General features: G+C 33.7%; 3 protein-coding genes across 6 annotated transcripts; all 3 read left to right on the top strand.

The window, feature by feature from the left end:
* The first annotated feature begins 1,198 nt into the window (after positions 1-1,198).
* Positions 1,199-12,020, top strand: LOC18590623 (tropinone reductase homolog At5g06060-like). Of its 3 annotated transcripts, XM_088809994.1 has the most exons (4): positions 10,048-10,667; positions 10,793-11,009; positions 11,135-11,241; positions 11,554-12,020. In XM_088809994.1, the coding sequence occupies exons 2-4, from the start codon at positions 10,862-10,864 to the stop codon at positions 11,770-11,772; spliced, it is 474 nt and encodes a 157-aa protein (XP_088666120.1). In that variant the 5' UTR covers positions 10,048-10,667; positions 10,793-10,861; the 3' UTR covers positions 11,773-12,020. The 3 variants fall into 3 exon arrangements, 2 of the variants coding, with proteins under 2 accessions (XP_088666120.1, XP_088666121.1); XM_088809995.1 differs by having other exon boundaries at positions 10,048-11,009; positions 11,135-11,167; XR_016028408.1 differs by lacking the exons at positions 10,048-10,667; positions 10,793-11,009; positions 11,135-11,241 and adding an exon at positions 1,199-1,342.
* A 5,086-nt stretch (positions 12,021-17,106) lies between these two features.
* LOC148761044 (tropinone reductase homolog At2g29290-like) lies at positions 17,107-18,933 on the top strand. Its single transcript, XM_088809801.1, has 5 exons — positions 17,107-17,266; positions 17,447-17,654; positions 17,760-17,976; positions 18,098-18,204; positions 18,522-18,933. Exons 1-5 carry the CDS (start codon positions 17,178-17,180, stop codon positions 18,714-18,716), a joined length of 816 nt encoding a protein of 271 aa, XP_088665927.1. The 5' UTR covers positions 17,107-17,177; the 3' UTR covers positions 18,717-18,933.
* On the top strand, positions 18,753-22,095 carry LOC148761043 (tropinone reductase homolog At2g29290-like). 2 transcript variants are annotated; one of them, XM_088809802.1, is made up of 6 exons: positions 18,753-18,895; positions 19,202-19,415; positions 20,111-20,318; positions 20,870-21,086; positions 21,211-21,317; positions 21,607-22,095. In XM_088809802.1, the coding sequence occupies exons 2-6, from the start codon at positions 19,315-19,317 to the stop codon at positions 21,823-21,825; spliced, it is 852 nt and encodes a 283-aa protein (XP_088665928.1). In that variant the 5' UTR covers positions 18,753-18,895; positions 19,202-19,314; the 3' UTR covers positions 21,826-22,095. The 2 variants fall into 2 exon arrangements, with proteins under 2 accessions (XP_088665928.1, XP_088665929.1); XM_088809803.1 differs by lacking the exon at positions 21,211-21,317.
* Positions 22,096-23,991: the final 1,896 nt, after the last annotated feature.

The following is a 23,991-nucleotide window of genomic DNA, read 5'->3' as shown; positions in this document are numbered from 1 at the left end:
TGGGGTCATATTTTACAAAGGCTTCTTAATTAAGTTATATATATATATATATATATATATATAATTTTGATATATTAGGAGATTATTAATTTATATTTCAAGTGAAACTTATGTGTTTGTGTTTTTTTAAAATGTATTATTTTATAAATTTAGTGAATTATCAATTTACCACATTGATCCTAAGTCGAAATTGAACAAAAACATTATTTATTCGAGTTTATTAATTTATCGATATTAATTTATAGAAATTTTAATATCTAAGTTAACAAAAAAGAGAGATTGGAATTTGATTCACTCTTTCCATCTTCTGAAAGGCTATGAATTATATCCCAGTGAATAGACTACAAATTTTAAATATAACTTGCTCTATAACTCTTGCCTCATAATGTCTGTTGTGCTATAATTGTTAAAATTGTAAAAAAATATGTATACAAATCGGGACCTATTGTGCCTTCTTAATTAGTCGATGCAATGTAAAGATACAAGCCTCTTCATGTGAAAAAAAAAATGATATACTTGTTTGATTTTTTTTGAGTTGAGATTTATATCACGTGGACTTCGAAAGATGTTGAGATGATATGTTTTGTTATTTTTTAATTTAAATAATTATTGAAAAAAATAATTTTAGAATATTTTTTAAAAATTGTGAATTCAAAAGAGTTTTATAAATTCTCCTTTTTGATAGCAAGATGTAAAGTTTCTTGAACATCAAAAGTGTCTTTTTCTAAAAATTGATGATCACATAAAGAAAGAACATCTACCTTCTCTCCTCTCGCCGCCTTTCACGTCATCAGTCCTTATTGAAAACCCTTTTTTCTTCTCCTCTCTTTGCCTTCTATCTTTCTACGCATCTCTCTTTATATATTTTTATGGATTGTGGATTTGCTTTACTTTAAATTATATTCTTTTTGTATATAAAAAATCACATATGATAGATGTATTTTACTCAATAAAAATATGATTTTATTAAATATTAAAATTAAAAAAATATGCCTAAAATAAAATTTTCTTTGTTGACAATAAACCCTTGTTGTCATCTAGGATTGAGAAACAATTCATCTAGAATTGGCTCGAGAATAAATATTTTGCCATGCATTAATTGTGACAGTTGTTCGAAAACGACTTCTCAAATGTTGTCTTTCCCCCCCCCCCCCCCCCCCCCCTTTTAATTTCCTATTGAATCTTTTGTCAGCAATAGCCTTTGTGGGAATTAACATATCTCAACTACAAGCCATCAGAGAGAGAAGTAAGAATGGCTCAAGCATATAGCTCTAGGAAGGACAACAGATGGAGTCTTCAAGGCATGACTGCACTTGTTACTGGTGGAAGCAAAGGAATCGAGGTTCTTAATTTTTCTCTCTTCTCTCTCTCTTTCTTTTTTACCATATGCTCTTTACAAGTTTGATGCTACACCTCGTTTCTTGCTGCTTTACCTTTCAATGTTATATAATATACTCGAAATTGGGAGACTCTTCATATATGTTAAGCCATTGACATTTTCTTCCCTTTGAATATATATTTGTTTTCAATGACAAAACTTTTTACGTATGCACAGAACGACACATTCATGAATATAACAAAGCATCCTATGGATTGCGCAAGTTTTTAAAATCTTGAGACAAGTTATGGAGGAAAAACGCAAACAAAATATAAAGAACTTTGCTTCATTGTTTATACATGTTAATTAGATGTGACTTTTTAACTAGGAACGTTTATGAGATGATCTGCATTTGGTGATTGTAGATACTAGATTTTGGTTAATACTGTTACTTTAAAGAATTACGTTACAATATAATGTTGTAAAGAGAACAACTAGAACAAGTGAAGTGCTACTTCACGCAGAATAAGTAAAACAAGTGAAGTGCTACTTCACGTAGAATAAGTAGAACAAGTGAAGCACTACTTCACGCAGAACAACTAGAACAAGTGAAGTGCTACTTAACGTAGAATAACTAGAATAAATAGAACACTACTCCATATGGAACAATTAATACAAGTAGAACAACTACTTCGAATAAAATAATCACTTCATTTGGATGACAGTGAAAGCAACTCGAAACAAATGACAGGGTTCATGGGTTACTTTCATCTTGGGATGTTCCAAAGAGTTTGGCTTGGTGGCTCAGATATGGAGATAGTTAAGAGGTCTTCCTCTTAACCCTTTCCTGAAGTACAACTGTTTCACCCTCTTACCTTATTCTTGTATACTTATTCATGTACAGCTTATTCTCTTGTACCTATTCTCGTACAGCTTCTTCTCTTGTACCTATTCTTGTACACCTATTTTCTATTACCCTTACTTGAGAACAAGTCTTATTACATCCAATTACAGTAACGGTTACTTACATTAATATTCTTCATAATAATGTCATTCATTAAGCGCATTAAAGCCTATTCTTATGTAACCATCACTTTTAGCATTATATATAGAGCCTCACAATTCATTTGGAATGACTCTTCTCTCCCCCTCCAAGCTAACACATTCTCAACTTGAGAGCTTCTCTCTCTAAATTCTCTCTCTAATTATCTTATACTCTTTAAGTCTCTTTAAGTCTCTTCTTATTGTCTTTCACCTACCACAGTACTTAATACTTTAGGAACTGCTTCAATTTTGCTCTCTACCCCCTCTGGCACATCCTTTTACTTGTTTGCAACGCTTCCTCTCCCTATCACAAGAACCCCATTTACATTTTGGTGACTCCATTAGGGAGGAGTGATTGCATTAAGTAAAAGCTTACTAGAAAAACTTTATGTTATTGGAAGAGATGGACAGTTTCTCTGGTAACCAAAATGCATCTATTTCCACCTACATCCAAAAGCTAATGAAAATTATTGAGGCTTCTTAAGAGAGAATGCAAATGTTAGAAGACAACAATAAGCGAATGTTGGAGACCATATCTCAACTTGTATCCTTCACTTTCACCATTTTTCAAGCTCAATCTGTACACTTTAATGAGAGTGCACTTCATGAAGTCATTCCTCTAATTACAAACACTAAGGGAAATGAAGGAAATGGAGAAACTATAATTGATGTGGATGTTTAGGGAAGAGTTATTCTTCTCTACTCAAGATAAGGTTAATCTCCTTGATTTGGGAACAGAATATCAAAAGTCTAAAGAAGACCTTATGGAATACATCTAACACTTTAGAGAAAGGGTGATGGATATACAAGAGTCTTATGATAAAAAGGAGTTAGTGACGGTTTGCATTCAAAAAAAAAATGTTTGACGAGTGTAGACTACACTAGCAGAATTTACCTTTTTCAACTTTTGCTACCTTAATGGAAATGGCACAAAGAACCAATAATACGGTTCTCAAACAAAAAGGAGTTACTCGCTTCGATAGAAAGAATACTCCAATAGTGAATGCAATTTAAGGAAGAGGTAGAGAAAGAAAAGATCATTTTCAGAAGGGAATATTCCATAAGAAAATGCAAGTAGAAGAGTTGTTAATTGAGAACAACAGGGTCCAGAACAACCCGCTTCCTGCTCATGTATGATATTTCTATGACTTTAACTCTTCATCGTTTTATGAATTGCAATTTGACATTAAAAAAAATTTCATATTCAGTCGCTAGCTTTATCGCTTATATTTTGGCTGTAATTATATTATACTATTAGTCGCAAGTTTTATCGCTTATTCTTTGACCATAGTTCATCATTCTTACTTCAGCCGCAAGCTTTACCGCTCATATTTTGGCTGTAATGATATTCTTCTTTTGGTCACAAGCTTCATCACTTATTCTTTGACCATAATTTATTATTCACATTCCAGCCGCTAGCTTTATCGCTCATAATTTGGCTGTAATGATGTTATGCTATTGGCCGCTAGCTTTATCACTCATTTCTTGGCCCTAGCTTATTACTCACAAATTGGCCGTAGCTCTTACGCTTACTTATTTTAAGGGTTGAATTAATCTCCTTCATATCAAGTTAGAGTTAATCTCCTTGATATAAAGTTGAGAGTTCCCTTTTGGCCATATGCAATATAAGAAATGTGAATAAATATGCAACAAGCGTATAACATTATTATTATTGCAAAAAAAAAGAAATATGATATATCAATAGTGAAGTACTAGCTCAAATGAGCTTTCAAAAAGAGTAAAGGAAAAGCAAAAGACTAGTCAATTACATACTCCATAGAGAAGAGTTATTATTGGCAAATACATTTAATTATTCTTGTACTTCAACTTCACGTTTTTTCAGTAAAGCTATCTTCGCTGCAGTGTCTTCTAACTCATTCTCCAAAGAAGACTTGTTGAGAAAAATCTTGGCTTTAGATCTACAATCACTGAGACACTCAAGCTTGAATCTAAAGTTACAAGCATCATCGAAATCCTGTAACATCTATTGCAATTCCTCTGGTGAAGTACTCATTAGTGGAGCATGGGAAATGGCTAAAGCTCTACCCAACACTTCCATCATTAAGCAAATGACGTCTACGTTCTTTACAAAGGAGGTACTCCAAAACTTTTCCTTTATATTGAAAACATGCTCCAAGTATGCCACATACTCCAATGAAACTTGAAAACCATGGAAGTCAACATTCTTACCACTTTCTTCAGTATGTGTTACTTGAATGCCAAAAGCACTACTTGCATCTTTATGTTCTGGGACTAGGGAGGAAGAAACATGAAGAGTCATTGGAATAGCTCTAACATCGTCAGTATCAACTCCAACATCATGAATAACCTCAACATTTGGAGTAGCTTCAGCAACAACTTCAACAACAGGAATAATCTCAGTGTCGGAACAACCTCATCTCGAATAGCCTGCGGAGTAAGAACAATCTTAATTAAAAAAAAAAAGGAAGGGAACAACATTAATCAGAATAACATAGTAATATGTTTATACCTAGTTCATGGTAGAGCTCTAAACATGATTTGGAAATAAAACATCAAAATCAATGAAATCATCAAAAGGGGTTGGCTCACCCTCAACTTCAGCTTTATCAACATCAACTAATTCATCATCAGATTCATCACTACGTTCAGAGTCACATGATTCTTCCTCAGTCTTAGCTTCAAAAGTCTCTTCCTCTTCAATCGAGTTAAGTTCTACTCTCGTAGTTGTTTCTCTCTACAAAAAAAAAAGTATGATGAGGAAATGAATTTAAAAAAAAAAAGAAGTAGAAGAAGAAGTAAAGGATGAACTTACTTTTCGATGCACATGTTTTGTTTGATGAGTAAGAGTGCGAGGAGCATCATTTTCTTCTTCATTTACATTTCTTTTCTTTTTGAGAGAAATCAAACGTAAGGATACATCAAAGTTACTTATAGGAGGAGTGTAGAGACAAGCTCTGGAATTAGTCAAAGGCATAATAAAATATCTTCATTCTTCAACACAATTCATCCAATAAGCAAACCATCCAGAAGTGTGAGTACCAACTCTATCAAAAGCTGTGACAGTATAACTCTTAAGTTTATCTAAACGAAGTTGAAGTCCTGCCATGAGGAATGAAGAAACGCAAGAAGAAAAACTGATAGTTGAAGAAGAGTCAGGCAAAGCTGGTTGATCAAACCCAAATTGACGTGCTACTCTAAAAAGAGAATATACCTCAACAGAAAGAATATTTCTATCTCCACCTAAACTGAAACTCTCAATCATAGATGGCAATTGGGAACTGTGAACCCATACACAAAAGTTAATACATTGTGAACTCATTCTTCCAGACTGTAGAAGGTGGCGATCATAATAAATTCTAGGATCACCAAATCCATTTATGGGCCGCACATAAGGTTTGGGATTGAATTCTGTTGTCACATGCATTACTTCAAGAACATTACCTCTCGGGAGTCGATCATGCCATGCCCAAGCTCTGTAGTTGTTCCTGGATAAAGGGTTATTCACAGTAAAATATGCAAAAGGATATGCATTAGGCACGGGAGTGCAAGTACCAAACTTTTCCCATAAGCACATTTGAATGAAGGAAGTATCCACATAAGTCAAAACTTTGTAACGCCCAGCTAACTCAACAGTTTTGAGTTGGAACAAGTCTAATCTCTTATATAGGGATCCTAAATACAGTGGAGCAAGAGGAAAACGTGTTCCCTTAACAATTTTTATTGCTAAATGAACAACTACTGAAGAGATACCATCATCTGGACACCTTGGGAGTTCGTGTCGTGCCAACCAAAAAATTATTAAAGCTACTAGTTCATACTTATGGCCTGGGTACTCAAGAGAACCAATCTCAATTCCCTTAGCATTGAACTTTTTATAAAAAACCCCTATCCAATTGGAGAATCTTGCAACCTTCAAAGTTTTACTCAAACTCCTAAGTAGATTGAAGAACAAGTCTCGAGTACATACCTCTTCTTCAGAAAGCTTAATAGAGTGAAAATCATCCTTTCCTATACAAGGAAGTTCCAAGAGAACACATACATCTTCCAGAGTGAAGGTAAATTCCCCCCATGTAATAATCATAGTATAAGAAAACGTGCTCCACCTTGCAAGAATAGCACGCCACACATCCATCATTTTTTCTCTACGAATATTAAGCTTAGAAGTGACACGTATAGCATCAAGTATCCCAACAGAAGAGAGAAGTTTAACATAAGAAGGATTCTTCAATACCTTAGTTACCCATTCATCCCAACCATGAAGAAATTGAGAATTGGAGCCTAACTTAGTAGCAAAAAGGGGAAACTCACCACGTTCAAACCTGAATTTCAGAATAAATTGTCCTGGAATACCATTTCTTCTATGAGGAGGTGCTTTTGAGCATACACGATTCCAATCATATCCAACAGACTCATAAGGATGTTCGTCAACCTGTCTAGCATGAACCTCTTCCTAAAAACGATCTTCTCCTCTTTCTTTAATAATTTCATCTTTCAAATTTTCAAAAACAGGAGGAACTTCACCACTCTTTTCTATTATAATTTTTTTGGGAACAATTAATTTGGAATCACTATTCTTACTTTTATGTGCAGTGGTTTTCTTCCTTGTTGCAGCCCTTTCAAGCTCACCATAATTGATCTTCGAAAGGACACGCGTCCTAGGCATAGAGGATGATGGAAAAAGTTACCTACAAACATGATTATGGAAAAAGAGATAAGTATACATACTCAATAATTTTTTACTTTTACTTATTTATTATGTATAAAAAAATCACAAATAAAACTTATCAAAATTATAGATTTTGATATTATTATTTTTATATATGCAATATAAATATATATAATAAATAAGTAAAACTTAAAAAAAATTATAACTTTAAATAAAAATAAAATAATAATTAAAAATTATAAAAAAAATAAAACAATAATAATAACTTACGGCATAAATCGCGAGCTTTAAAAGAAATAGCTCGCGGTATATGCCGCGAGCTCCAATAGAAATAACTTGCGGTAAATCGCGAGGACAAAAGAAAGCTTCAAAACAAAGGTGCCGCACAAGCCACAAGCTTTAGCACCAAAACCAAGTAAAAAATAAATAAAAGCTATGGCGTGTCTTGAGGTTAAAACAAAAGTACTGTTTCCAAAGTTCTCTTCTATACTTGAGTTTATGCCGCAAGTTCTACAGTAACACTAAAACCAAAAACAGTCCTACAAAAGCCAAGTCCTATACATTAAAAAAAAAAAACACAAGAAACGCAGCTTGTGTTGCTAATAAATAAGAGGAGAAACGAAGGTTTGACATGTGCTACCTTTTGTTCATTTATTTATTAATTATTTTAGTTTTTGCCTTTTTATCAAAAGTTGATATGCACTAACTTTTATTTGCTTCTTTCACTTCAACCTTTACTCATTTCTTTTATTCTAATATTTTTTCTATCAAAAACTATACATTACAATAAAATAATAAATTATAACACAAAAGGAAAAAAAAAGAGTCAGCTAAAAAAATATTATTATAAATTTTTAAAAAAATCGTTCAAATTAGAATAGCTCGCGGCATGTACCGCGAGCTCTAATTAAAAGAGCTCGCGGCTCCAAAGTAAAGCCATCTTCTTTATAAAAAAAAAAAAATTTTGGTCTACAGCTTTGCTACTACAAACTGCTCCAAAGTACACTCCCTTTTTATATATATAAAAAAAAACTACTGCAACTTGCAGCTTTGCCGCTACAAACTCCTCCAAAGTAAACCCCCCTCTATATATATATATATGCAGCTGGCGGCTTTTGGCTGCCAATAAATTGTTCTAAGTTAAAAACGTGTTCTTTATATAAACAAAAAAAATGATTATTACAACTTGCAGCTTTTTTTTGCCAACAAATAAAAAAAAAAAATTTTGACAAGTTAGTCAGCCTTTGTTTGCTCTTTTTGCTTCAGCATTTATTTACTTCTTTTATTCACTTTTCTAAGGCTACATCAGGTTAACTTTCAATTGAAAAAAAAAAAAACCCTTAAGCAAAAGCTGCACCAAAACATGATACAAGTCAAAGTCAATTTATATTAAAAAAAAAAGACATGGAGCTTTTGCCAGTTTTTATGCGTCTATTAGTTTATTTCTTTATTCTAGTATTTCTCTCTTTAGTTAACATGCCATTCACTTTATTCTTTTCTTACTTTCTTTATTCTAATATTTCTCTTTCCTATTAAACACTATATGTTAAAATAAAACAATGAACTATACTTCAAAAAAAAATTAAATCAAGAAACGTATTACTCCAAACTGTAAGATTCAAAAACAAACAGAAATCATACCTACCGTGCAACGAGCCAAGTAAATAAAGGATTGAAACAAAGTTAGAGTAACATAAATATTCTTGCTTTGTGATTTTCTTCTATAATTAAAATATTTCATGCATAAATTTTTTTCTCATATTTTAATTAAAAAAAAATCATGTAGGGGGCAATAAGTAAGAAAAATTCAACTAATTAAGTCAATTGATTGAAAACAAAATTAAAATATATATATATAAATAAATAAACAAACTTACTTACTTGAAAAGATTCACAAAAGAATCGACTTTACTCTAAAATTTATTTTGCTTTACTTTGAATATGAATGAAGAAAATTGTTTATAGTAACTTGATATTTATAAGCCACATAGAATCAAGATTTTTATGAAAAAGATATTAAATATTATTGCATAATCAATAAAATATTACAAATAGAATCAAGGTTTTTTATGAAAAAGATATTAAATATTATTGCATAATCAATAAAATATTACAAAAGATATTGAAATTAAAAAAAATGCAATCAAATATTACGAAAGACATTAAATATTATTGCATAATCAATCAAATATTACAAAAAGATATTGACATTACAAAAAAAAATAGTATTACACCATACACAAGATAGTAATATGTTACTACCTAAAGTGTTAATGTCTAAAGTGTTATTGTCTAAAACAATACTACCCAAAGCATTACTGCTCAAAATAATACAGTACAATACATTATAGTATAAAAAAAATTACTTTAAATTAATACATAAGAATTATTTTTAACAATAAATTTTTATGCAAGGGGCAAAATGTAGATACTAGATTTTGGTTAATACTGTTACTCTAAAGAATTAGGTTACAATATAATGTTGTACAGAGAACAACCAGAACAAGTGAAGTGCTACTTCACGCAGAATAAGTAAAACAAGTGAAGTGCTACTTCACGTAGAATAAGTAGAACAAGTGAAGCACTACTTCACGCAGAACAACTAGAACAAGTGAAGTGCTACTTAACGCAGAATAACTAGAATAAATAGAACACTACTCCTTATGGAACAATTATTACAAGTAAAACAACTACTTCGAATAGAATAACCACTTCACTTGGATGACAGTGAAAGCAACTCGGAACAAGTGGCAGGGTTCATGGGTTACTTTCATCTTGGGATGTTCCAAAGAGTTTGGCTTGGTGGCTCAGATATGGAGGTAGTTAAAAGGTCTTCCTCTTAACCCTTTTCCTGAAGTACAAGTGTTTCACCCTCTTACCTTGTTCTTGTATACTTATTCATGTACAGCTTATTCTCTTGTACCTATTCTCGTACAGCTTCTTCTCTTGTACCTATTCTTGTACACCTCTTTTCTATTACCCTTACTTGAGAACAAGTCTTATTACATCCAATTACAGTAACGTTTACTTACATTAATATTCTTCATAATAATGTCATTCATTAAGCGCATTAAAGCCTATTCTTATGTAATCGTCACTTTTAGCACTATATATAGAGCCTCACAATTCATTTGGAATGACTCTTCTCTCCCCCTCCAAGCTAACACATTCTCAACTTGAGAGCTTCTCTCTCTAAATTCTCTCTCTAATTATCTTGTACTCTCTAAGTCTCTTTAAGTCTCTTCTTATTGTCTTCCACCTACCACAGTACTTAATACTTTAGGAATTGCTTCAATCTTCCTCTCTGCCGCCTCTGGCACATCCTTTTACTTGTTTGCAATACTTCCTCTCCCTATCACAAGAACCCCCTTTACAGTGATTAGATCATTATATTGGCAAAAATGGAGCTTCTATTTGACTGATCACAAATTAATTAATATTGTAACCAAGTACGCTATCGTAGAAGAATTAGTTGCATTGGGAGCGAGAACACACACGTGCTCACGAAATGAAACTGACCTCAACAAATGCTTACTTGACTGGGAAGCAAAGGGTTTCTAGGTTACTGGTTCAATCTGTGATGTATCATCTCAAGCCCAAAGAGAGAAGCTAATAAGCACTATCTTCTCTGAATTTGGTGGAAAACTCAACATCCTGGTAAGTAAGCATCCATTCTCATTCTTTCTTTTTCTGGTAACTCTCATTCTGCATAATGTCCAGACTCCTGAGTTTTGCTAATGAGACATTTGTGGTTCCAATAATGCCAACTTGGTGTGCTATAGATTAACAATGTGGGAACACTTATTTCAAAGCCGACTCTAGACTTCATCACTAAAGATTTCTCATTGATCATGGGGATCAATTTTGAGTCTACTTACAACTTGTGCCAACTTGCATATCCTCTTTTGAAAGCTTTAGTAGCGAGAAGCATCGTTTTTCTCTCTTCAGTTGTTGGTGTGGTATCAGTAAGTAGTGGATCTTTATATGGAGCAACAACAGGTCTGTGTGTGTGTGTGTGTATGTGTGTATAATTTTCCTGTCAAATTAAACCTATATTGCAAGCACATAGGTGAGTAATTTTATCACTCTTGACTGAATTGAGATTTTCATTCCATTGTCTTCAGGAGCCATGAGCCACCTTGCAAAATGCTTGGCATGTAAGTGGGCAAAGAACAATATAAGAGTCAACTCTGTTGCACCTTTGGTCATTCGAACTCCCCTTGTTGAACTTGTAAAAAATATTCTTTCCCCATACATTTACCGTTTATGTTTATCAGCCTGATCATATCATTCAGAGTAAGTGTAACCAAAACGGATATCCTAAGAGAGTTATAGAATAAATTACAAGAAATGACTATATTGATTGCTAGGATTTTTTTAATAATTAAAAAGTATACAATTTGAGACCATTATGGTAAAAGTTCATATATAAATTTGAAAGGTTACATTAAAGCATGCAAAGTTTTGTTCCTCAAACTATACAATATTTTCAGTGTTGTAAATTAGTAGTATTTATAATTGTTGTCATTCTCCTTGCTTGCAGTACATTCAAAAGTTTTCAGAGACTATCATCTGTCGAACTCCGATGGGATGCATTGGAGAGCCAGAGGAAGTGTCATCCTTGGTGGGATTCCTGTGCCTATTAGCATCCTCTTATATAACAGGGCAGACTTTTTACATCGATGGGGGCATGTCAGTGAATGGCTTCTTCTACCATGAAACCTTAATCGAGAAGAACAGCCAAGCTAGTTCCCAATCTTGAAATGGAGCACAAGGCTTTGCCCAAAAACCAAAACAAGAAAATAAGAAATGAAGTGTTCGGCACCTCAGTTACAGCTCCCTAGCTGTTGCTTGTCTTTCTCTTTCTTTTCCCTCTTAATCTGCCGTCTGAGAATGCAACTTGTCAATGAAAAAAAAATTTGAACTGCGGCACTTGTTTGGATTTGGATTTCATTTCTATTATCTACCAAAATGAAACAAAAGCTGTTGCTTCTTGCATTTTGTCTATAATTACTGTTCTACTATATATATTTTGTTGCCATCTGTAGTTGATAATGCCATGATATAGATTAATATTCAAGAATTAAAAAGCCTATGAGCACATTGGTTGACTAATTCCAAACAAAAATAAGACATTAAGTGAAAATTAGTTAATCGAAGAGACGTAATGTTATAAAAAGCGTAGGCTCACAATTAAGACATGCGGAACTCTAGTGAATAGACTACACATTTTAGAAATGATTTTCTCTCTAACTAGCATCAAACATTTATGACTTTTGTATAATATTTTATTTTCATTCGTGAATTCTAATACGTAGTTTTTAATTTTATTACTTTTTAAAAATATTTTAATTTTATTCATTTCATCAATCAATCGTCATCAACATTAAAAGAAATCTACCACCTTAATATTATGTGGACATCAATATGGATGACTACGTGACATAAATCACAGTCATGTGGATGTCTATGTGACAAAAATATTCTAACCATAAACACTTGAATTTCCATGTGACAGAATTCACCAATTTGAAAATTGTTGTACCAAAGTTGTTTTCATCCGAAAAGTCAGCTACATTAGAGGCAGTTGTTGTAGGCGATTGATGAAAGAATAAATGGAGTGGTGGTAAAGAAGATAAATATGTTGGGAAAATAGTGTATTGAATAAGGTTCAAATATCCCACATTGCTAAGGTACATAAATGTGTAAGTGCTTTAAATATGCAAACTCATTATGGATTTGTTGCAAAGAAGAAAAAGGAGTGGGCACACACGCACACGAGATTGGGCTAAGCTTTGAAAAAATTTAAATTTTTTCTCTTGCGCACAAGTATACACATGGGCTAAGCCCAAGTTAATTTTTATACCTTAGCTTTAATTTTTTTTTTTTTAAGCTTTCTCAACCTTTGAATGAATCAACTCAAACTCCACTAATGTTAACCTATTTTTCTTTTAAGCTTTCTCAACCTTTGAATAAATCAGACTCAAAAACTCTCCTGATTTGGTGCAACGTTCACTTCATCATCTACCTATAAATACAGCCTCCCTACCTCAGTTACAACACACACTAAGCAAGGCTTCTTTTGCTACTCTCCTCTCAAGTTTCTTTGCATACTATTTCTCTGTTTTAATGCCTTTCCTATTGAGTTTTATTTTTTCAGAGAAATCTTTTTGTTGTTCCTGCTATCCCTTACTAGTTTGTGCAAACTATAAGGAATGGTCTGTTGAATCCTGGAGGATAACTGCTACAGTCCTTTTGCACCGAGTCTTGTACTCTGAAAGGGCGACGAAAATTATCCTTAAAGACAGTGATACCTCGCTTCAAACTTTTTACTGTATTTACTTGCTTTATTTTATTTTCATTTGTTTCCTAGAAATTTTTTTCTAACAATATGTTTATGGAATGATGTATTCTCATGAGCCTCTAGTGGAGATAAAGCCCTTCTTTTTCCTTTACCCCATTTGAAATTATGCTTTTGCCCCTTCTATATGCCAAAACAAATGCTTTAAAGTATATACTTAAGCTTTATTTTAAAAGTTTAAAACCGTATGGGGTTGGGCTTAAGTTTCAGCTTGTGACAATTGGTATCAAAGTAAACTCAGATATTCACTAATGTAGGGCCCCATGAGAGATACAAGGATCAAGGTAGACCCAAACTATTGTAAGAGTCCTTCTCCTCTACGGGTAAAAAAGTTGGGCTTAAGTTTCGGCTTGTGACAAGTGGTATCAAAGCAAACTCAGATATTCATTAATGTGGGCTCCCATGAGAGATACAAGGATCAAGGTAGACCCGAACTAGCGTAAAAGTCCCTCTCCTCTACAGGTAAAGAGCCAGTGCAACAAAAGCATTACACAATTAGGTGGGGTAAAATGTCACGAATCTCACATCAATAAGAGATGAGATGGGTCTTGGATATATAAATATGGATCTTACACCACCTATCAGGAATGTCTTTTGGGTTAGGAATAAGGACTCATGATTTATAGACTTACTTAAGTTCTATTTTCAGAGTTTAAGGTCACACGAGGTTGAGCTTAAATTTTGGCCCATGACACCAAGGGGTAATTGACATGTATTTGAATTTAAATTATATTATGCATATACTATTGTGGAAAACCCTTGGCTATGTGTTATATGTTCTAATTTGATCCAAAGTTTTTTACGCTTGCTCAGATCTCATGGGTTTTGCCTGCTGGGCTCATGCGCCAATCACAATTCCCTAATTTGGATCATGACATTATTAATTAAGTTTATTATCCATTTTCTTAATACATATAAAAAATATTTTATATATTAATATATATATATATATATATATATATAATTAGTGTGATTTTTTGAGTGGATTGATTCAAAAATTTTAAATCCAAGAACTGACCAAAAAACTAATTAGATCAAACATTTTGGATCAATTGACCCAATGGATCAATTAGACCAAACCATTTTACCTAAATCGCATTTTATTTGAATGGATAATTGATCTGACTTGGTTTGCTCATCCCTACAAGTAGTATAATTATAAATTCAGTGATTGGAGTAAAAACTTTCCTAGGTGATAATTTTTCATATGATTTTTGTCAAACATTTATCTAAACAATAAAAACTTGACCAATGGTTGGTTAATTATTCTGTTATTACTCCTTAAACATGGATGAAAAAAAAATCAACTACCTCCCTAATTGTTGAGTAATTAGTAATGCCTTATGCACCTAAATAATTATGAAGGAGAGCTAATTAAAAGCAAGGTCTAATGGCTATTGGTATTACCAAGCACAATGGGATGTGGACAACTGCATCTTATTCTTTATTGACTATAGCCTTTGTCCATACATTGTGACTGCCGTGTGGAACCAAAACTACTTAAGTGCTGTCCTTTTCCCCCATTTAATTTCCTATGGAATCTTTTGTACCAATGGCGAAAATGGGAAGGCAACAAAAGTATTACACAATTAGGTGGGGTAAAATATCACGGATCTCACATCAATAAGAGATGAGGTGAGTCTTGAATATATAAACATGGATCTTCCACCATCTATTAGGCATGTCTTTTGGGTTGAGAATATGGATTCATGATTTATAAGCTTACTTAAGTTTTATTTTCAGAATTCAAGGTCGCACGAGGTTAAGCTTAAATTCTTGCCCATGACACCAAGGGGTAATTGACATGTATTTGAATTTAAATTATATTATGAATATACAATTGTGGAAAACCCTTGGCTATGTGTTATATGTTCTAATTTGATCCAAAATTTTGTACGCTTGCTAAGATCTCGTGGGTTTTGCCTGCTGGGCTCATGCATCAATGACAGCTCCCCGATTTGGATCGTGACATTATTAATTAAGTTTATTATCCATTTTCTTAATATATATAAAAATATATTTTATATATTAATATATATATAATTAGCGTATTTTTTGAGTGGATTGGTTCAAAAATTTTAAATCCAAGAACTGACCAAAAAACTAATTAGACTAAACATTTTAGATCAATTGACCCAATGAATTAATTAGACCAAACCATTTTACCAAAATTGTATTTGATTTGAGTGGATAATTAATCTGGTTTGGTTTGCTCATCCCTACAGGTAGTATAATTATAAATTCAGTGATTGGAGCAAACACTTTCCAAGGTGATAATTTTTCATATGATTTTTGTCAAACATTTATCTAAACAATACAAACTTGACCAATGGTTGGTTAATTATTCTGTTATTACTCCTTAAACATGGATGAAAAAGAAAATCAACTACCTCCCTAATTGTTGAGTAATTAGTAATGCCTTATGCACCTAAATAATTATGAAGGAGAGCTAATTAAAAGCAAGGTCTAATGGCTATTGGTATTACCAAGCACAATGGGATGTGGACAATTGCATCTAATTCTTTATTGACTATAGCCTTTGTCCATACATTGTGACTGCCGTGTGGAACCAAAACTACTTAAGTGCTGTCCTTTTCCCCCATTTAATTTCCTATGGAATCTTTTGTACCAATGGCGAAAATGGGAAGGCAACAAAAGTATTACACAATTAGGTGAGGTAAAATATCACGGATCTCACATCAATAAGAGATGAGGTGGGTCTTGAATATATAAACATGGATCTTCCACCACCTATTAGGCATGTCTTTTGGGTTGAGAATATGGATTCATGATTTATAAGCTTACTTAAGTTTTATTTTCAGAATTCAAGGTCGCACGAGGTTAAGCTTAAATTTTGGCCCATGACACCAAGGGGTAATTGACATGTATTTGAATTTAAATTATATTATGAATATACAATTGTGGAAAACCCTTGGCTACGTGTTATATGTTCTAATTTGATCCAAAATTTTGTACGCTTGCTAAGATCTCGTGGGTTTTGCCTGCTGGGCTCGTGCATCAATGACAGCTCCCCGATTTGGATCGTGACATTATTAATTAAGTTTATTATCCATTTTCTTAATATATATAAAAATATATTTTATATATTAATATATATATATATATATAATTAGCGTATTTTTTGAGTGGATTGGTTCAAAAATTTTAAATCCAAGAACTGACCAAAAAACTAATTAGACTAAACATTTTAGATCAATTGACCCAATGAATTAATTAGACCAAACCATTTTACCAAAATTGTATTTGATTTGAGTGGATAATTAATCTGATTTGGTTTGCTCATCCCTACAGGTAGTATAATTATAAATTCAGTGATTGGAGCAAACACTTTCCTAGGTGATAATTTTTCATATGATTTTTGTCAAACATTTATCTAAACAATAAAAACTTGACCAATGGTTGGTTAATTATTCTGTTATTACTCCTTAAACATGGATGAAAAAGAAAATCAACTACCTCCCTAATTGTTGAGTAATTAGTAATGCCTTATGCACCTAAATAATTATGAAGGAGAGCTAATTAAAAGCAAGGTTAAATGGCTATTGGTATTACCAAGCACAATGGGATATGGACAACGGCATCTTATTCTTTATTGACTATAGCCTTTGTCCATACATTGTGACTGCCGTGTGGAACCAAAACTACTTAACTGCTGTCCTTTTCCCCCATTTAATTTCCTATGGAATCTTTTGTACCAATGGCGAATGTGGGAAGGCAACTATGTGCCACACATAATATATCTCAACTGCAAGCAGACAAAGGAAGAGGCAGACAGAGAAGTAAGAATGGCTGAAGCAGATAGCTCTAGCAAGGATAACAGATGGAGTCTGCATGGCATGACTGCCCTTGTTACTGGTGGAACCAAAGGAATCGGGTTCTTTTTCTCTCTTCCCCCTCTCTCTCTCTTTTGATTCTTGGACTTTTTTACATGAAAATATATAACATTTTTTATATATTCAAAGACCACAGCCCTTTGTTGCTGCTTTATTCTTGATATTGGGGACTGTTTTGCTCCTTTACCTGCTGTTTGACTGACACCAAGTACTGCAATCAGGCATGCTATCGTAGAGGAACTAGCGGGACTAGGAGCAAGAATTCATACATGCTCCCGAACCGAAACCGAGCTCAACAAGTGCTTACTTGAATGGCAAGCAAAGGGCTTCCAAGTTACTGGTTCAGCCTGTGATGTTTCGTCTAAGGCCCAAGGGGAAAAGCTAATTAACACTGCCTCCTCTGTATTCAACGGGAAACTTGACATCCTGGTGATTATCATCATCTGCTTTCCTACTTCCTTCCAAAATTACTGGGTGTCATAATTTCTTGAGTTTTTGTGAAATTCGTGGTTCTGATGTTTGGTGCGACTGCAGATAAACAATGTGGGAACCATTGTTGCAAAGCCGATTTCAGAGGAAACGGCTGAAGAAGTTTCATTTCTCATGGGTACCAATTTTGAATCAGCTCATAACTTGAGCCTACTTGCACATCCTCTTCTGAAAGCTTCAGGGGCAGGAAGCATTGTGCTTCTCTCTTCAATTGCTGGCCTAACACCAGTAAGAACTTTGCCTACATATGGAGCAACCAAAGGTAACTCTCTTGCCTGATATACTACCTCTACTGCAAGTATATATGCACAAATTCATTTCGAAATTGAAGGTTTGACCTTAAATTTTTTGCCATTTCCCTGAATATCATGTATCTGTTTCAGGGGCCATGAACCAGCTTGCAAAACACCTTGCATGTGAGTGGGCGGGAGATAATATTAGGGTCAACGCTGTTGCACCTTCACTGATCAGAACTCCCCTTGCTGAACCTGTAAATAGCTTTCCCTAGGCTTATCATCATTCAGCATGATCATAATAGGACTTAGCCAGCACGAATATCGTCCAATATAAAAATAAAAGTGATTTTGTTGGAGAAAAGATGAACATGTGGGATCACTTTAGCACCATGACAAGAACTTAGAAAAATGCTATTTAGCAGAAGAGGCAACAGGCCAACCTAACATTAGCAGACCAAATGCTACATTGTCCTTGCTAGAAAACTGGGAAAGCTTCGTCAAAGCATACTTTACTCCACATTCTCCAATTTTGAAAGAGCTGATTACGATTGTTTTCCGTTCTCCTTCGTAGGTTTTTCATGATGAAAAAGCACTTGAGGCTTTCATCACTAAGATTCCGATGGGACGCGCCGGAGAGCCAAAGGAAGTCTCGTCATTGGTGGCATTTCTCTGCCTGCCTGCAGCTTCTTATATAACAGGGCAGATTATTTACGTCGATGGAGGGATCACACTGAACGGCCTCTTCTTCCCATCAAACATAGCTTGAAAAGAAATTGAACACCACCCACCCCACTTCGCAATTTGCCATGTATAAGACTCTTACAATAAGACTCCTTTCAACTAGACGTGTCATGGGTCGGCCAAGGCCAGAGCCTGAGAAGGCTAGTTCAAGCCCATTCATATGCCTGAACTTTGTTTTTATGCCTAAACAAAGAAACCCAGCATGTATGTAACTTTGATCCTCTATAAACCGTATTTGCATATTTTGGGCTTTGTTGAAACGAGCAACCAAATCTGAATGGTACCTTGAAAAATGATTCCACACTCATTTCACAGGGCAAGCTCGTAAATCTTCTTTTAACTTACTAAACACGTTTTTTGAATTAAAATAGCAAGTACTATTAGAATCTATCCAATTTTTCATTAATATATTATTTGTTTAAAATTGCCACTCATTGTGACCACATTATGGAAACAACTACTCAACTGCTGTCCTTTCCCCATTTAATTTCCTATTGAATCTTTTGTCAGCAATGACCTACGTGGGAAGAAACTGTCTATATATACTTAATATATCTCAACTACAAGCCGAGAGAGAGAGAAGTAAGAATGGCTTAAGCAGATAACTCTAGGAAGGACAACAGATGGAAGTAAGAATGGCTCAATCAGATAACTCTAGGAAGGACAACAGATGGAGTCTTCAAGGCATGACTGCACTTGTTACTGGTGGAACCAAAGGAATCGGGTTCTCTTTCTCTCTTCTCCCTCTCTTTCTTTTTACCTTCTGCTTTTGTTAATTTGATACTACACCTCGTTTCTTGCTGCTTTACCTTTCAATATATAATATACTCGAAATTGGGGGACGGTTCATATATATCAGGCCATTGACATTGTCTTCTCCTTTACTTCCCTCATTGACTATTCACTTAGGTACAACAACTTAAGAATTAGTTATATGTTTATTGACAATGACAAAACCTTTTATGTATACCCAGAACTATACAGTTCTGAATGCGATAAAGCATTATGTGGATTGAGTAAGTTAATAAAATCCTGAGACAGGTTCTGGAACAAAAACAAAAACAATAAATAAAAACTTGTGCTTTGTTGTTTATACATTTTAATTAGATGCGACTTTTTAACTAGGGGCGCTTGGTATGAAGTGATGAAGTGATCTGTTTTGGTGATTAGATCATTATATTCGATAAAAGATTTTGTAAATCAAGGAAAAACAGGAATTAGATTTTTGTGTTGCTAAAAGTGACTGTGATGGTCGGTTCACCAAGACGATTTTGATTTCATTTATTGGATTCTAGGGGAAATTGTTAAAGGCTTATATTACAATTAACATGCTGATGTGAAGACATTAATTTACTTTTCCTTGGATTATGCCAAGACGGAGCTAATATTTTACTCATCACAAATTAATACTGCAACCAGGCATGCTATCATAGAGGAATTAGCTGGACTGAGAGCAAGAATACACACATGCTCCCGGACTGAAACGGACCTCAACAAATGCTTACTTGACTGGGCAGCGAAGGGTTTCCAGGTTACTGGTTCAGTCTGTGATGTATCATCGCAGGCCCAAAGAGAGAAGCTAATAAACACTGTCTCCTCTGAATTTGGAGGAAAACTCAACATCCTGGTAAGTAAACATCCATTCTGATTCTTTTCTTTTTCTGGTAACTCTGTTGAAGTTGGAATGCATCTCTTTAATTGTTGCTAGTGTTTGTCTGAGCAGCCAGCAGATACTACATGCTGGTGCATAAGACTCATTTAAGTTTAGTATTATTTTTTATGTTGCAGTCAGTTATTGTTGGTTATCCTACTTGGCACATGTTAGTCTACCACTTAGAATTATGGATCAGTTATCTATTGAGTTTACTTAGTGGGTAGTTTTCAGTTTCTAATTTCATGTCTTATGGTTCTCTTTTTATTCCCTGTACTTAAGCTTTAAGTAGCAAACTGATATGAATGAAGAAGTTGTTCTATTTTTTCTTCACTTTGCTGCTCTTAAGCATTCTCTTTACTCTCCTTCATTTTCCTTCACTTTATTTTTTGGAAGTTCATCAAACTCTCATTCTGCATAGTGTCTCGACTCCTGAGTTTTGCTAATGAGACGACATTTGTGATTGCAACAATGCCAAACTAGTATCCTCAAATATCAATATAAATGCCAAATTGGTGTGGCTATAGATTAACAATGTGGGGACAGCTATTTTAAAGCCGACTCCAGACATCACCACTGAAGATTTCTCATTTATGATGGGGACCAATTTTGAGTCTGCTTACAACTTGTGCCAACTTGCCTATCCTCTTTTGAAAGCTTCAGGGGCAGGAAGCATTGTTTTTCTCTCTTCGATTGCTGGTGTGGTATCAGTAAGTTTTGGATCTTTATATGGAGTAACAAAAGGTATGTGTGTGTACATATACATATATATATATTTTTTCCCTGGAAAATAAAACCTCTATTGCAAGCATATAGTTGAGTAATCGTTCAAGATTGAGAATTTAGGTTGCCATTCCATTATTTGCAGTAGCCATGAACCACCTTGCAAAATACTTGGCATGTGAGTGGGCAAAGGACAACATAAGGGTCAACTCTGTTGCACCTTGGTTCATCCGAACTCCCCTTACTGAAGATGTAAAATATATATATTTTTCCTCCCATGCTTGTAGTCCTTAAGTTTATCAGCATGATCATATCATTCAGAGTAATCAAAAAGGATATCCAAGGAGAATTATGAAGTAAATCACAACAAATAAGTATATTGGTTGCTAGGATTTTCATATTATTAAAAAGTATATGGCAAGAACTCATAAATGCTGGAAAGGCTACACTACAGCATGCAAGTTTTTGTTCCTCAAACTGTATTACGTTTTAAGTGTTGTTAATTAGCAGTATCTATACTTGTTGTCCTCCTTGCTTGCAGTACATTCAAAAGTTTTCAGAGAATATCATCTCTCGAACTCCAATGGGACGCATTGGAGAGCCAGAGGAAGTGTCATCCTTGGTGGGATTCCTGTGTCTACCAGCATCCTCTTATATAACAGGGCAGACTTTTTGCATCGATGGGGGCATGTCAGTGAATGCCTTCTTCTACCATGAGACCCTGCTCGGGATGAGCAGCCAAGCTAATTCCCTATCTTGAAATGGTGCATAAGGCTTTGCCCAAGAAACAAAACAAGAAAAATAAGAAATGATGCATTTGGCTTTGGCACCGCAGCTACTGCTTCCTAGTTGTTGCTTCTCTTTGTCTCTCTTTTTCCTCTTAATCTGCCAGTTCGAGTATGCAGCTGGTCAATAAAAAAAAATTCTGAACTGTTGCACTTGTTTGAATTTGGATTTTCTTTCTGTTGTCTACCATAATGAAACAAAAGCTGTTGCTTCTTTTATTTTGGCTATAATTATTCTTCTACAATATATATATATATATATATATATATATATATATATATATATGTGTGTGTGTGTGTGTATGTATTGTTGCCATCTGTAATTGATAATGTCATGATATAAATTAATATTCAATAATTAAAAGGCCTATTAGTACATTGCATAAATAAATCCAAAGAGAGAAGACATTAAGTGAAAATTAGTTAATAGAAGAGAAGTAATGTTTTAGAAAGGGTAGGCTCACAAAAATCCATAATTTTTTAGCCAATGGCATATTGTGGAATTAGAACATACACTAAAACGTCTATAAATTAATATCTTTAGGATCATAAAAATTTATTAATTAATTAAAATGTCATTCAATCGATAAATTAATAATTTATTAATTTATGATTAATTAATAAAAAATAATTTATTAAAGTATTTTTTAATTTTTTTAAAATATAAAACTTAATACATGTATTATATTTTGTGATTATATGAATATTACATAATTACTAAATTACGATATATCATTATTCTATGTATTTCTTTCCAAAACAAGTTATGAGTGTAATTAGTTTTATTAAATAAAAGTCATGAATCTATCCAATGGGACGCATTGGATAGCCAGAGGAAGTGTCATCCTTGATGGGATTCTTGTGTCTACCAACATCCTTTTATATAACAGGGTAGACTTTTTGCATCGATGGGGGCATGTCAGTAAATGCCTTCTTCTACCCTGAGACCTTGCTCGGGAAGAACAGCTAGGCTAATTCCCTATCTTGAAAGAGCACATAAGGCTTTCCCCAAGAAACAAGCAAGAAAAAATAAGAAGAGGAAATTATGAAGAATAACTTACATTTCAAAAATAACCATCAAAATAAATTTAATTGTTTTTAACCATATTTAGCCATAACTTGACAAAAATACCATTGAATCTATTTCAAATAAATTAAATCATTCATCACAATTTCTCCCCATTTATGCTTCCGATTTCTCTCATCGCCATCCCACTCTCTCTATTTTTATCGATTTCTCTCTTCGGCATTCATCTGTTATGCTCCCGATTTCTTTCTCTCACGTTTTTAGATTTTTCTTTCCTGCGTTTTCAAGACACCAAGCGATGGTTTTGATGTGCTTGGGTGGGTGACTATTTGAAAATTTTGATTTTTAGGTATTTTGGATTAAACTAAAATGGTAGAAATAATCACAGATGTTTGAAATAGCTTTTAATTGTATCAATTCGGAACCTAGACATCGATAAACTCAAAATTTTGAAATTTATAAACTTATGTTTTCAAAGAAAATTTTTTTTCGATTTTTAGTCGAAATAGGTGTTTTAGATAAGAAAATTTGTGTTTTGATTTATGAAAACATATTAGAAATACTTTAATCGATGCCAAATTGTCAAAAAAAAATGAAGAGAGTTGAGAAGATTTGAAATTTTGGTTCGTAAGTAACAACAACATTTTAGGCATTAAAGTGTCACAAAATGTATTTGAATATGGCGTATAACAACAATATTTTTTCAACATGGCGTGTAACAATAATATTTTTTCTTCAATATGGTGTGTAACAACCTAACCATGGTGTGTCACATGTTTTTGTACATGACATGTAACAACCTAACCATGGCATGTCACATGTTTTTGTACATGACGTGTAGTAACCTAACTATAATGTGTAACAACCTAAACATAACGTGTCACATGTTTTTGTACATGACATGTAACATATTTTTGTATATGACATGTAACAACCTAACCATGGCGTGTTATATGTTTTTGTACATGGCGTGTAACAACATAACCATAGCATGTAGCAACTTAACTATGATGTGTTACATGTATCTGTACATGGCGTGTAACATGTTTTTGTACATAACGTGTAACAACTTAACCATGGCGTGTAACAACCTACCATGATGTGTCACATATTT

The sequence above is a fragment of the Theobroma cacao genome, chromosome 9 (genome assembly GCF_053813885.1).
Source record: "Theobroma cacao isolate CCN51 chromosome 9, ASM5381388v1, whole genome shotgun sequence".
Taxonomy (NCBI): domain Eukaryota; kingdom Viridiplantae; phylum Streptophyta; class Magnoliopsida; order Malvales; family Malvaceae; genus Theobroma; species Theobroma cacao.
The sequence above is the reverse complement of the archived record's forward strand: the minus strand, read 5'-3'. Positions and strand labels throughout refer to the sequence as shown.